We start from the raw sequence: 16,007 nt of genomic DNA on the forward strand, positions 1-16,007 counted from the left end.
AACATAAGCTTACGAACTATTCCATTGGAAATCTTTGCTGCTTTGAGACATGTGCAGCACTCAAATTCACCTTAAAATTATTCTGGTCTCAGAAAGTCTAGTATTTGATTCTCTCTTGTGAGGGTTCTATTTTTTAAGCTTTGTAGATGTTGATTCTCTTAAATATATGTTTTATAGGCTATAATCGAAAGGAAAATTTGTAAGCATTAGACAGCTACATATGAAGAGCCAGTTTGGCTATACCTGTTTCTGTTTAAAAGTTATGCATTCAGAATATAAGGCAGTGCATCTTCAGTCTGAATTAATGAGGCTTCTGAAGCTGAGAGCATTTTTCTGCACTGACTTGATGCTTTCTTACTTAGGTTCAACATAAAAGTGCAATTGCAGATTGTAGCAAGCTTCATGCTCACTGGTGTTTCTGGAGGTGCAAAGTATGCCCAGAATGGACAACTTTTTGGCCGCTTTAAGCTCACTGAAACGCTTTCGGAAGACACTTTGGCTGGACGGCTGGTGATGACCAAAGTCAACGCTGTTTATTTATTGCCTGTCACTAAAGAGAAGTCAGCACAGACCCAAGGAACCAAAGAGAAGGTTTATGAAGCAGCTATTGAGGAAAAAACAAAGGATTATATCTTCTTGAGGGTATCCAGGGAATGCTGTGAAGAACTTAATCTTCGCGCAGATTGTGAAATGCAGGTAAGTGGAAGTCGAAATGGTTTTGGTATGGGAACTCTGCACTATGTCTGTTTTGGCTTCACCCAAACTAACTGCTTGAAGATAAGAAAAGGAGTTTTGTTATTAGTTGTCATACACGGAAAGCAGAGCATGGATGAGAATTTCAGATAGGTGAAATCTTTTTATGTGTAAACATACACGTATATATGTATGGGTGTGCACATGTATATATGAGTCTTATTATTTGGAAAATAATATTTTAGGACTAGTACAGAGTAAAAATACTTTTTAATGAACTTAATTTCGGGCAATATTCTGAGATGATTAGGCATTGCTTGCAGATTTTTGCTTGAGTATCTCAACATTTTGAGACTGTGATTTGTAAACTGACTTGGACATTTGTTTTTACATCTCTGGTTCAAGTACAAAGCCCTCTATGGACTTCAAAGGAAAGCTTTGTTTTATTTTTATGTTCCTACACGTAGGTGTTTGTGGGTAGTTCATGGGCTTTCTTCAATCAGACCTACCTATCCCTCTCCCCTCAGTCTAAAACTGCTGAAGATACTGCTTACTCCTGCTGCCTGAACTTTTCTCCAGCTTACTCTCTCTGCTGTGACTTCTATCATCTGCTCATCATACCAGAGATGTCGGGAACCTTTTCTTAATGAAGTCAAAGGAGGGATGTGGTTTTTCTAAAAATAATAATAAAAACCAAAATCTCTATGGCTCTCGACATAGCCAACTAGAACTGGGTCTTTCTTGCATCTTGGACTCTTTATTTTGTATCTTCTCATTCTTTTTGTTTGTGTCATTGTGTATTCCACTATTTGTTCCTAGGCCTGAGGTGAGATTAATTTTCAGTAAGGTCTGTTGATGTTATGAATGGGCATTATGCTGCTTTCTGCACCCATATTAGAACAAAAGGAGTATGGTCCTTCAGTGGAAAAATCTTCAACTTTACAGTATTTCCTTGATGAAGGTGGTGAGGGCTGGTAGAGTAGATGGAGGCATGAGGAAGAGGAATAAGTACTTTCATTATATATATCCCGTGTTTCAGAATGGTAATACTTGCCTCCATGTCTCTTGCTCCCCTGACACTTGCATCCAAGACTTACCTGTCTTGGAGGCATTCGGTCACAGAATGAGGAGTTACATCACTTTTGCTAGAGAAAATTGTGTTGGCAGTTAACATCAGGCTTTTGTTTACAATTAACATGAAATGGGTGAAGATGTATATGTCTATATATCAATATATAATTCTTTAAAAAAATATTTTGTAGTTTGCAAGCAAGATACTTACCTTTTCATCCAATGCTCTAAGGGAAGACAAAACTCTAGTTAAATAATTCAAATACTCACCCATGCCTAGTGTGTGTCTGCAGTACATCTTATGATTGATCTTGTTACCAAACAGAAATAACCTCAAATTAAGGTCACTGGAATTGCTTGAAATAAATACATTTTCACCAGAGGATTATCTCCTATTCATTTTGTTTTGGCGAAGCATATACAAGAATCCTAATTTCTTAATTTAATGTGGATAATTGGTCTGGGAAGATGTATGTTGTTCTAGGCTCTTGGTTTTGTGTTTGTTTTCTTAAAACAATGATTAAACTTACTAATTGATTCTATCAGAAACTCCAGTGGAATGCAAAATGAGCTGGGGCTTCAGTAACTGGTTTATTTTTCTTTGAGTGTCTTGTAAAACTTCTGAGGCAGCAAATCTATTCAGCATTAAAAATTGGGTCCTTAAGTTGTTTGTAAAATCATTTAGTACTTTGTATCAGTGAACTGATGGTCAGATCCTTAGTGTTACCTGTATTTTAATGAATTCTGATTTTTTAAAATTAATTAACTGCAAATTTGGAAAGGGATCCTCAGGTTAAAATAAGGATAGTATGGTTTGGATGTATAGCATTTTTATTCAAGATGCTGGACATTTTGCTGTTGTCTTCAGTGGAGTTGGTATTCCCTGTGTGATTCTTACACATTGACAAAATTGCTTTTATTCCTGTAGTTTTTGGATAAGTTTGGTGGTTTGCTTCCTTTCCTCTTCTAATAATTCATCTCAGAAACTTTCTGATCACTTGTTTGCCTGTTGTCCTGGCTTAACTAAAATACACAATTCTGCTTTTATCAAGTGCATTGTTCGTGAAGGTGGGATGGAGAACTGGTGCTTTAAACCCCCCTTGGGTGCTGCTCTTTTTGGTGACCAAACTAACTTGCGACTGTTTTATTTTTGGAGCGATTATTCTGTTCTGTGTCCTCTTCTGTGAAACTGGCAATGGATTAACTTCCTTTCCCACTGTTTTCTTGTTGTGGAATATATATTAAAGCAGGTTACATGCCTCTCCTTCACAGATGGCCTCATTCAGTACTCTGCAACAGCAAGTAGAACTATTTGATTCAATCCAAACTGGATTAAAAACAAAACAAATCACAAGCTGTTAAAAGTGGTGAATGCAGGTAGATAATAAGAGGTATTTAATGCTAGGCATCTTACTTGGGCTCCCAGAAGAAGGGCTATTAAAGTGTCACTCAGATGAGCATCACTTTTTTTTCTGCATTTAAGTTATCATTGTTACACTGAGTGGCCTTTTGTTAGCCTTGGGTCTCTGAGCAAAGATATTGTTCCTGTACAGATCAAGCCGTGAGGTTGGGACTGCTGCCATTTGTTGGGAAGTCGTTTTCCACACATCTGTGGGACACGGTTGGGCGGACACGTTGGTGCTGGGTGGAGGTGGGTAGGACAGAGCTGTGGAAGGGGGCTCACGGTGCCCCTCGGGCAGGGTGAGCTGGCGCCGGCGCTCCTGGCAAGTGCCAAACCACACCGCTTTGAAGACCAGGGCGTTTGCTAAGGTAGTGGATAGGCATAAACTACATGGTGGAACAGGGGGAAAAATTCTTGTAAGTTCATATGTCCTATTGAAAAAAAGTTTTCCTAGGAGTTACAGTCGTTTTAGTGAACTCCATGCTTAACATTGTACATATTTCTAACTGCCCTTTTCTTTGGAGTTACGGTTATATGTCTTGCTGTAAAATGTGATAGTCAGGATGAATATTTAATATCTTTGTATCTGCCAGAGACTGAAAGTTAATGGCTACATTCTGCACTGATACAAGCAAACATTGTTTATTTCCAGCAAAGCTAGTGCTGACTTTACAAGCTACATAATAACAACAGTGTAATATTTAAATATGCTAGGAAAAAAAACCCAAACGGAAGAGCTGTGTTTTGCAAGTCCTTTGAAGGAGATTTCAAGTAGTAAACATCACAGGTGCACAAGGTGTCATCCCTATAGTAGGAAGTGACTTTGTGTGCAGATAAAGGAGTGTCATGTTCAACAAGTAGTTAAATCTAGAAGGCTAAATTATTCCTCCATAGGAGAAGGTTCATGAGAGAAGTTTATATGACTTTAAATGAGACCTGTTGTGTTTAAAGAAGTGATTATCTGCTTTTCTTTTTTTTTTCCTGTTTCTTTCTTCCTTTTTTCCATAAGTTTGCTGTCTTATTTTGATAACCACAAGGATCTTTAATACAACAAATTGGGTTTTGTTTGTAGTATATAAGGAACATTTTTTTTAGCTGACAAGGGCTTTTAGAAATCTTTATATAAGTTGTCAGAAAAGATAATTACAAAAATATATTCTCATATTGCTTTGTGTTTGTTGAAAGTTCTGGTTGGTAGCAATAATTATAATGAGATTAAAGTGTGATTAAGTAATAATGGACTGACTAATAGAGAATCAGTGAGTACCAGAGGAGAAGATTAAGTAGATCTGAGACGAGATTTTTGCTCTGGGCATGGGGGTACATTTAGAATGAGTGTGTTGCCTCCAAGGTATTTCTCTTGGATGACATGGGGTGCTATCAGTAACAATGACCATGGAAATTTTAAATACTACTGCTGTGCTTTCCAGGTAAATGAGGGGTACTTTTCCAGACAGGTAGCAGTAATTTGGCTGGCTGTTTGTAAGCATGCTCACAGTTCATTGTAAATCTCAGAAAAGTACTCAATCTCATTTAATCACAAGTGCTCATCAGAATTGTAGCACAGTACTTACGTAAATATTTAGTCATAGATAGCAATGCTTTGAAAAAAAACCCTAAAAATGTGTATCAGTCATTTGAAGTTCTGCAGCAGCTTTCGGTGGTTTTATGCTGTTTTATATTAGTGCAGGTCTGTCAAATTTTGTATAAAGGTTTCTGCATGAGTTGTTAATGTGTATTTCTTTGGTGTAATGCTCTGATCAGATTCATTTGTTTTTGAAGAGATTAGCAACTGCAAATTTAAATATGTGTAAATGATAAGCTGAGTGAACTGTTTTTATTAATTGTTTCCCCAGGAGCTGCTTTTATCTCATGTTCCAATTTAGAATGTATTTTTCCCTTTCCTCTTTTAGTATATGTATGTATAAACTAATTTCACTGTCCATTGTTCAGTTCTGAATTTGACCAGGAATGTTAACATGCTCTGCGTGTTGTTTCTGGCTTTGAACCAGAATTTTGTTGATATCATGTTTTATTTACTAGCATTAAAAGACAAGTAATTGAGAGAACAAAAATTGAATGTATTGATAAGTACTGTTAGAAATTAACTTTTGGAGAGTCCTTATAATTGAACATAAATGACAAATGATATTTTTCCACAATGTTTGATTAGAAATAAATAATGTTTGTGGCTTATCTCTGCTGGCCACACATCTCATTTATATCATCTGTTGATCTGGAAAAATTTCTGGCCTGTCACTTTTTATGTTGTTTTTACAATAAAGGATGGAAGCTTGTATTTGTAAAAACAATGTTTTAGGATAATAATATTTTCCAGGAGTATTTTTTGTATTCAAAAAATAATTCCAAGAATGTTTTCGCTTTATTTTTTTGCTGAAAATACAGTGGAATCTAATCTTAAGAGTCAAACAAGAAAATTACATTAGAGAGACTGCTGTATTTATCTTCGCTTCAAAACAACAGAAGCAGCAAGTTAACTTTATTGCAAATCTTTTGAGTGAATTATGTTTGCTGTTTTCTTCTGAGACTCAGTAGTTTGCAGGAAGCTAAAAATGTATCATATGCAGCAAAGTCTAACAACTGTTTTCTGAACTAATCATTTTTGGTTCACCTCTTTATTTATTCATTCATTCATTTTGTACTGCAGGTTGAACTTCAGTTTCAGTTAAATCGCTTACCCCTCTGTGAGATGCATTATGCCTTGGACAGGATTAAGGACAACAGTATTTTGTTTCCAGATGTCAGCATGACTCCCACCATACCCTGGAGTCCCAACAGGTACAAGAATACAAGCACTTTAATATCAAAGATTGTATGGTAATGCAGTACTGAATTTCTCATAACAGATGGCTGAAATCTGCCCTAGAACAAGAAACATGCCTTGCGCCTCATTAATGATGAGGGTGGTTCAGAGAAGGGAGTGAAACTGTTCTAAATAAAACAAGAAAGGTGATCCTCGGAGGACTGGAATCTGTTGCTTGGCTTTCCCTCGGTTGAGTTTCCTGTGGGTTTATAGGCAATGCAGTTGTGTTGTAGCCGTAGAAAACAGTTCTGCTATTGTTCACTGTTCTGCTGTTCTTCACTGAAATGATGCATAATACTTTATAGGAATGTAACTACCAGTTACAAGGAGTTTGCTGTGCAGGATGTCAAGCGTGCAGACTCCTGCTTGTAAGGGGTGATCCATTAGTACTTTCTGAGTTTGGTGCAGGGAGCCCTAATTTGGACATAGAACTGAGGGGGATGACTGAGAACGGTGTGGGAGTGAGTCCTGCAAGGACCAGCATTGTGCTTGCAGGCAGTCCTGGGTTACTTTGTGTATGTATCTTACAGTTTCCTGGATGAAATTATAAACCCTTACGTTACATAAATACTTTTAAGGAAACTTAAAGGCTGATGCCGTGAAAACAGTTTGTGGCAGAGAGGAAATTCAGGGAAGGGAAATGTGAGGCTGCGTTGCTCAGGCAGTGTGGTCAGTATTCTTACTGCGTGGGGGAGGATAAAAGAGGCATGAGGTTTCCGTACTTAGAGGCAGGGAAATGAGAGGTATGTGGAATTGATAGCCCGTACAGCATGTGAGGAGCCCCGTGGTGTCTTGAAGGTGAGGGTTAAGGGTGTGATTGTGATGCGGTACAAATCAGAAGATAGCTTGAGGATTAAAAGGAAAGTGATCTGGCCAGAAACCTGAGACGGCAAGATAATGTAAGACAAAAATTACTGGAAAAATTTGAGTTTGTCTTAAGTGTAGGGAGAACAGAGATGATAAAAGGGTGGGAGCAGTGTTCTGGGTGAGGATGATTGCTGCATGCATCAAAGCTTTGACAGTACGGGCAGAAAGAAGGGAATAGGTTTTGCATAGTTATACTACAAAGTTAATGGAGGTCAGTGACAATCTCTTCACTGACAGTTTTGAGTGAATCTTGCAAGGAAATAGTATTTAAGAATAGTTTGGAAGTAAGCAGTGATTTCAGTAAGAAGGTAAGTCAAGTAAACTAGAACTTCATGTTCTCTGTTTTATGTCAAGGAATTTTACTTACAGAAACCTACATACCGTTGTAGTTGATATGATTTATTTGTATAATCTTTTATATTTCTTATAAATGATATATATATAATGGTTGTAGTTCAGCTTAAGTCAGTGTGATAAGCATGTTTTTTTCCATCTGGTGGTTTGGTTTGCCCTACCTTGAGAATCAGTACTTCTGACTCAAAACTGTCTTTCCCTCTGTTTCTCTTCTATTTTTGTTTTACATCCCTATTACTTTCAGTATTTCATAGTCTCCTGCCAGTTTGTAGTTCATAGCTGTCTTAAAAGTTAGGAATTCAGTCAATTCCCTCTTGATTTTACTCCCTGTTGCTAACGACTACTGAATAGAAACTTTCCCAGTCTGTAAGAAGCATAGCGCTTGTAGCAAAGTAGATCACGTTACTAAAGTATGGCCATATGTGCAGCAGTGACAGGTGTTTTTTACTATGTGTGTCTACTTTTAAATCTGTCAGTGGGAATATTAAAAACTGTGTCTACAAATCTTTAACCTCTTACGCTCATTGGAATTTTCTGAAAGCATCTTCCTGTTAATGCTGGTATCACTAGGTGGTTACAGCAAAATCCTTTTTTTAGACTGCTTTCCCATTAGAGGTATGTGCCTTAATGATCTCAAAATAAACAAAAAGTGTAAAGAGAGGTCTGTAGTTAATTGGTAACCTTTTTTTTAAAAAAAATTGTTACTTTTACCAAGCCCTGGGGTTGTGTAACTGTTGACTTTTAAAGTTGATGATGTAAATACTGCAGGGAAGAAACAGAACTAATGTTACATTTTGCATAGTAATAGCAGAAAATCATTGTGTATCTACTTGCTTTGGTTATCAGGTGATGATACAGCATATGTATCTAAAGGTGTACTATGCAGGTTAATTATTATTAGGTGAGATAATGTAAATTGAGAAGTAGATTCCTTTTGGGAAAAAAACCAAACTGATTTCTTGCAGATTATCAAATCTTTGTGATTAAAGCGTGTGATTGTTTTGCTAGATTTGTTTCAGAGTGCCTCAATGACACAATCAATACAGTAGCATATAGGCTCTTTAATTTCTTTAAAGCTTTTGAAATCTTACCTCATTTCATTTCTGACTGACAGTGGATTGTCATAGTTTGTTTTTAAACTCTGTTGCCTCCTTTTGTACAGACAATGGGATGAGCAGTTGGACCCTCGACTAAATGCTAAGCAGAAAGAGGCTGTTCTGGCTATCACTACTCCACTTTCAATACAACTGCCTCCTGTTCTTATCATCGGTCCCTATGGGACAGGAAAAACGTTCACTCTGGCTCAGGCAGTCAAGCACATACTCCAACAACAGGATACTAGGTGAGATGGGCACTAAATATAGAGCAATACTTGATTAGCAGAGATGATGTGATTTTTTTTTTTTTTTACTCTAAATTCAAGTGAAAGGTAAAAATACAGGATTTCCATCCAGCTTAAAAACAAACAAAACCCAAGCCATCCGTCATTGTTTTGAACGATAAAGTAATTTTATAGTCTTAGCCTGTATTTTCCGTTTAGAACAAAACTAATTAAAATTGACAATATGTAGAATGACTGTGATTTGCTCGACATGGAAAGTTTTACAGCATGCTAGATAATAAAAGCTGTTCCTTACTTAAAATCAAGTCTAGATTAATAATCACAAAATAATTATTGAAAAACTGTTTGAACTTTAAATCTCATAACTGAAGGATTTGAGCTAAAGGGCTGAATCATGCAAACTACGGTAGGTTAGTGACTAGTTTCATTAAGACAAATGTGCAGGAAGATGGCCACTGTTTCCTTTTTTTTGTATTCTACTGCTTTGAATTGTTTTCTGTTTCTTCATTGCTTTTTTATTTGCACCATTTATTCCAGCAGGATTCTCATTTGCACCCATTCTAATAGTGCTGCTGATCTCTACATAAAGGATTATTTACATCCATATGTAGAAGCAGGCAATCCCCAGGCAAGACCTCTCAGGTATTTTTTTAAGGCTTATTATGTATCTATAAAATACTATTCTTAAGAAAAGGTGTCTATAAAAAAGGTTAAAGAACTTTTAAAACATAAAAGCATATTGGCATTACCAGCAGTGCTTTTAAAAATATAGACTAAAAGGATCGTGAAACATTGTCAACATAATTTTGGGTCATTTGTTAAATAAAAATAAAGACATCCTTTTTTAAGCTTTTATTATTCTATTGATAAATGTGTCTTTCCTAATGAGCAAACTTTTGATATGCTCGCTTAAAAGCTACTATGATAAAATAAAATGATTTTTAATTGTATTTTAATTCCAGAAAATTTTGACTTACACTTAACAATGATAATTTGGAAACTGGGGCTACCCACCTGGCTTTTTGAAGTGAAAATTTGATGTCATAGGAGCTACATATTTAGAGAATCATGTGAAAGTATTCTGGCCTCTTCTGATAAGTCATTGTATATGTGGTTAATGATAACCGCATTGTATATGTGGTTAAATGTACTTACCGTGGGTGTTTGGGGGAAATTAGGTAAGGAAAAAAAAATGAAGAAGAGGTGGAAACTTTAAGAGCAAGGAGGGTAAGCTTGCATTGAAATAGATAAGGAGGATTTATTTATGGGCAGAAACCGGCTTCTGGGAATATTCTGTGCAGTAATCACAATATATACTGTATGCTGCTAGCTTGGTCTATAGTTTTAAAATTATGGGCATTATTTTCTGAATGCCACTGTGTGACTTTATTATATTACTAGGAAAATGACTCTGTGTGTTTACTTGCTAGCTATTAAAAGCCATTCTGAACTTATATTATATGCAACGTCAGTAGAGCCAATGAGGTTATGTGGAAGAGCTAGTTTTACAACAGGTGTAAATTCTCTTAGCTTTGCTGGCTTCAGTTGCCATGTGACATTTTACAGACACTGAAGATCTGGCCAAGGAAAAGAAGGCAGCTTATTTTTGAAAAGTTACCTTTGATCTGATTGTGTTTTAACACAGATTGTCTTAATGTGATTTGTAAAGCACTTTGTGATGAAAACCAGTATGGTGTCTTTAATTTTGTGGAAGGAAAAAAATGTATGTAATTGACACTCCCAGAAATATTGAAGTGTGATTTAGCAGAGCAAGGAGTTAAATACAGTTTTAATGTGGTTGCCAGGCTTTTGCTACCTTCTTTTATGTGCTGCGTTCAACTATATAATCCAGTCTTAGAAATACTTATGAAAAACATACATGAACAAAAGTGCTATTTTTCTTATGGTTAAAATATATATATATATATATTTATTTGCCAAGAAAATTACAGCATGATTTAAAAGTCACTGAATGTTTGAATTTAAGTATAATTCTCATAGTATTTGTTAAGAAGCCTTCAGATATTGCTGCTGTAGATGGTATGATATTGTTCAAAGGGTCTTGGTACCTCTATAAGAAGTTAGAGTTCTAGAAGACGGAGGCAGCTCTGGAATTGTGTGTATAATTATATATGTTTACGAATCCACAAGTATGTATGTTTTCAAATTAAAAATGTTACAAATAATTGAGAAGCATATGTGGTTTGAAAGGCAACTGCATGCCGACCTGATCTGGTAGGAGTTAAAGGGTCGGTTTATCTGAATTGAAAGCTAGAGCTATGTGAGACTCCCAGCATAAAATTAATTATGGACCTGTTACCTTTCTTACTGACTGTTGTGGAGATGTATTTTCAGGTTAAAATCATTACGGTTAGTTTAAACAGGGTGCTCTGTGCCTCTTGCAGTATTTTAAAGGAAACATCAAGTGGAGTAGAAGCAGTTAATTATCAGAGCTGGGTGTGCTACTTGCAGAGTTTGATATGTTTCTAAACGGTTGAACAGTTTGCTTTAGATTTTTTCTTTATTTACTCTACAAGTGATGAGTTGGTTGAACAGTATCCTTGCTAGAAATGTTTCCATAGCTTAGTGGGGAGCACCATATTTATGTTGTTTTTAAAGGAGGACTGCTAAATTATTTAGTATTGACTGAGTACTGAGAACTGTGTAAATGTTTCTGTGAATTTCTGTGGGTAAGATGTACACTAAATAAATTACCCTGTCAATGATGTGACATAAAAGTTTGACGCCTATATTGTTTTCCTAACAAAATAACTTTCCATGCCCTTCGGAAGATGCAGTCAGAATGAACACTGAGAATTTATGTTGAGTCTTAAGTTCTGCATGTAAATCAAATACCAGTGAGGACTGAAGGCCAAATTCTCATAGTCCTGGTGCTCATAAACAACGTTGTACCCAGAAACAAACAAACAAACAAAAAGTTGCCCCTGGGTTTGATTAAATGATTCAACTGTATTAGGGGCACACGGTAAAGCCTCTTACTGAAGCAACTTGGCACTGAAACAATTTTGTTATACTTACGTAAATTAATGCAGAAGTGTTTCTGAAAGGAAAAAAAGAACACCCAACCCTAACCTACACGTAGGAGGAAAGAGCCTTCGGTTAAGTACTTCTGTTTGGTGCTGAGACACTTGGTTTTAAGTGTGGAGAAGCAGGCACTTTTAGACAGTGAGTCAGAGCTGTAAGGAGTAGTAACTGGCTCCAGATTTGTATACCCTTTTACTCTGTGGATGTGCTTGTCTCTCTCCATCATCTCCTAGAGCCTTTGGGAGGTCAGCTGCTGAGGTGGGCACTGTAGCTAGGTACCTCAGGTCATCATCATCTCTTAAAAAATCCAGCCAAGAGCTAGGAAGCAGATAGCAGTTTCTTTGTATGCTTCTGGGCATACAGTGGTTGAGATACCTACTGTTTATTACCATTATTTTACTGACATATTTCAAACTTAGTTGTATCCATATTTTGTTTTGGTATGTAATACTAGGGGAAAAGGAAGGAGGTAAATACTGCTTTTATCTGTATTTTTAATATTTTTGTTTATTCCTAATCATGTTATTGCCGACTACCAGTTCAGCAATGCCAGAAAATAAGTTGATTCTCTTTTAAAATATCTCGGCTGAATCCTTTCCCATTAATTTTTTAAATACTTAGATCATGACATACATGTATAAGTATGCATGTAACCTTTAGTATGTAGCTGCTAGCTTCGAGATACCCAGACTGTAAAAATCAATCAATCAGAGTGAACAAAAGTTTGAATTAAAAACCACAAAAAACCAAACAACATCAAAAAACCAAAACCCATAACCCAAACCAAAACCCCAGCTGGTTTTAAAGGACGGTTGCCCTTTTTTTCCAGATTGACTGGGGTAAAGTTCTCATACTGAAAATGGTATTAATTTATCTTATCAAATGTTAGTTTGTAAAATAAATGCCTCTGTAGCCAATTACTTTTCCTATTGAAACTGGCTTCTATCTTATGCCATCCTCAAAGGAAGACTGATTTAAAAAGTTAACTTTCAGGCTACGAGACAGGTTCTTCACATGTTTCCTGCATCCCAAGGAACATACTTGTTTGTGTGAACGAGCCTGTCTTTGGCAATGAATCAAAAGACATGTAAGAGGGAAATCAGGTGCTTTTAAAGTTTTCTTTAGGCTTCTTGGGACTACTTAGACTTCCCCCCTCCTCCCCATGTCTTTTAACAGAGGCATGAAATTAAACTGCTAGGTTCTTTTTCCTCTAAGCTTCTGTGTTCTTTTTGCTTGAGGGATTTCAGGTGAGAAATAACTGCACAAAAGCTGGGGAGCTGGGATTGGAGTTTATCCAGGGAGAGTTCTTTGGAGCACAGCCTAAAGGGAGAATCCTGGCCTTTTTATCAAGAACTGGGAGGAGTTAGTGTTTTCCAGTTCAGAACAGGGAAAACAGGCTTTGAAGAACTTAAATTTAGTTCTCATTCACTCTGTTGTAAGAAGTCACAAGAAGTTTTTGTAGGACAGGAGCGCAAATGAAACTGCTCAGCCTCCCTCAGGTGTTCTGACTCAGGACTCCCCCTTTATTAACTTCCAGAGGTGTGTTTTAAGTGATTTAGGAGCAATTCCAGCCTGAAACCTGAACAAGGAAATTATTGTGAATCTTAATTACAGATACATATTCGCGACTTTTGCAAATAGTCTCTTTTGTACCAATTAATACTTCGGTGGAACTTTATCAATGGAAGCAAAACATGAAAGATTAGGAAATACTCAATTCGACTAACATTTAACAGCAATATTTAGGCAAATTTCTTTTTTGATGTAATGGCTGGAAAATTGGTGGAAGCATAGATGGGTTAGTTGACCGTTTGTTCCATTCCTTGGCTAGAGGGACACAGAAATAAAGGCTTTTGTTGTAGATATCCAGATGCCACATTTTGAAATAAAGGTGAAATTTCCACGTGACGTGCAAATCCTGTGCGTGTTAACTGAGCATTAGCAAGTACGGTGGATATATTCAGTACTTTTGTTCGCAGAAGATTGAATCCCTAATCTATAATCTTCAGGGATTTCCATTTTGATGTGGTTATTTGCTAGTAATTTCACTGCCTCTTGTTGGGCAAACCTCAGCCTTCAAGGTTTTAATTTCTCCAGAATGAAATCTTGATGTGAGGCACACGATGTCAGGAAAATATACTCCCATGTGAACTATGGGTGGGTTTTGGTTTTGTAACTGCAGTTTTTGCACGTCTTTGTACCTATAGCTGCACACTAATAGAATGTGTTGCAGATACTAATGGGTGTTTCGATTGGTAACAGCCCAGCTTTGCTGGCATTCAGGTACTTTACTTATGCAGGTATTAAGATTAGAAGGTTAGTCACTTGCTTAATCAGAAGTAAAGATTATGTTGCAGGATGAAACGTTATGATTTGTGTTAAGCAGGTAAAACCCATTTTTGTGATGGGTTCCTCTAACTTTAAGGTAAAAACCCCACCCAACTAATAATGAAGTTACAGGAGATTTTATTAGACCAAATTACACCTGAGGAAGAAATCCCTTGTTCAGTGTGGCTGACTTGTATCATGGTATTTTCAAAGTAGTCACATCTGTCAGGTGTTCTTATGCCAGTGGTGAATAATAGCTCTGGGATACCTTTTTGATCTCACGTCAAAATAAAAGAAATTAATGGGTAAGCAGCAATGCAGTTTGAAATGCTGTCAGCCAATCTGTGAGTCACGCATAGTTGAATTTTTGTAATAAAAGACACTGCATGGTATAATAATGTCTAATAACCATAATATTTTGCATTTCAATAGCACCTTTCATCCAAGAATCTCAAAGTGCTTTACAAACATAAACTCACGATAAACTCATTAATCCTCACAGTACTCCTGTGAGTTGGTAGGTAAGTATTGCCCTCAGTTAAGATTGAGAAACTGAATCCCATTAAAGCTGACTGAATGGCTGGGATAAACAGAGCAGGGGTTATCTTGCTCCTACTACCTTCTTCTAGTGATTAAGCCATGACTTCATGTTGTTACATGGACGTAATAACAGTTTATCAAACAGAACTCATCAGTTTGATGACTGATAAGAAATAAATATGTTGGGATAACATTAGAAGGTTCTCGTTGCGAGAACGACTCAGGAGTGTGGTGGTTGCTCCTGCACTGGAGTTACCTTTGGTCACGGAGTGTCAGTGGTGGTTGGTTGTGTTGTCCGATTCAAAAACGGTTCAGAATACTGCAGTGCCTTTGCGCCTCTTTTTGTGCTTATTGTCCAAAACAGACGTTGTATTTTCACAAAGCATAATAATTATAATCCTAATAATTGTTTCTCTTACATTATTGGAAGTCAGCTGTAATTTCCAAATGTGGGTGTCCACGTGATATCCAAAGTCCAGCCGGTGAAATCATGTTTTGCACTTAAGTGCATAATTACACTTCTCCAAATACTTTGTTAATGATTTGGGATTTGTAATATGGATGCAGGACAACATAACTAGTGAATAGATAAACCAAACAGCATTAAATCCCGTATTTAGAACTGAAATTAGTTTAAGTCATCTAATATTAATTTGCTTTGGAAATTAAAAAAAAATAATTCTAAATATAAATATATGTACAATAGATCCCTCTAGTTTAAAGGTTCCACTTCAGATTCACATTTCCTACTTGATACAGATTATATTTTTGAGGAACACCCCACAGAGAAGCCCTTTGACATCTTTATCCAGATCCTCAGCTGCTGTGCTTTGGTATATTCCTATATACCTCTGTGGAGTTATTAGTATTCTGTTTTCTGGGGCATAGTCTTTGTGTCTTCTCTGTTCCTCTTCCATTTAGCTAGGCTGGCCGTAACATTTCATCACTTTAAGAAAAATTCATCGTTGATCTCACGATAGGGTGATTAAAATGATCTTATGTGTTATGGAAAGAAATGTGAAGTCCAGTGCTTCGCTGACAATGTCCTGATATTTTAGGCTCTAGCTATCCTTTTTGGCACTGTTTTCTCATTCTTTTATACAGCGTGTAATAATTATGGCCTTGTATGATAAAAAGATGAATATACTTCCTGTTTGGTTCTTAGAACTCAGAAGACACATGGTATGTGTAAAAGGAAGTACAGGGTTTTATTAATGTCTTTTGAAAATATATTTTTTTTTAAAAGATCCTGTGGCTGCAGTCGATGAAATGCGCGGACCACTGCAGCTGTCAGTTCCAAGACTATGGGCTACATTTATACTTCAGCCGAGGAAATATTTCTTTAAAATGAGTGTATGGATAGTTTGAAATGAAATAGTCATTGATGTGAGGGTTGCAGAACCTAAACATGTGAAGAATTTACAGATTGCCATATGTGAATTAATCCTTGGTAACTGTTCATGTATGTAGTATTGCACTGCAGCAAATAATGGAAGGTAAATCCAAGACATTTTAGTGTATTTTAGCATGAAATTCTGCAT

At 36.5% G+C, this 16,007-nt stretch overlaps 1 protein-coding gene across 4 annotated transcripts in view; it reads left to right on the top strand.

Moving 5' to 3' along the window:
* HELZ (helicase with zinc finger) overlaps positions 1-16,007 on the top strand; it is a 98,275-nt gene that overhangs the window by 46,635 nt on the left and 35,633 nt on the right. For 2 of the 4 annotated variants that reach the window (XM_080389068.1, XM_080389071.1), the window contains 4 exons: positions 363-696; positions 5,835-5,965; positions 8,374-8,553; positions 9,091-9,195. In XM_080389068.1, coding sequence (XP_080245194.1) covers positions 363-696; positions 5,835-5,965; positions 8,374-8,553; positions 9,091-9,195 — 750 coding nt within the window. The remainder of the gene's footprint in view (positions 1-362; positions 697-5,834; positions 5,966-8,373; positions 8,554-9,090; positions 9,196-16,007) is intronic. The other 2 variants (XM_080389069.1, XM_080389070.1) reach the window with 2 other exon arrangements.

This window comes from Falco punctatus (genome assembly GCF_963210335.1).
Source record: "Falco punctatus genome assembly, chromosome: 1".
Classification (NCBI taxonomy): domain Eukaryota; kingdom Metazoa; phylum Chordata; class Aves; order Falconiformes; family Falconidae; genus Falco; species Falco punctatus.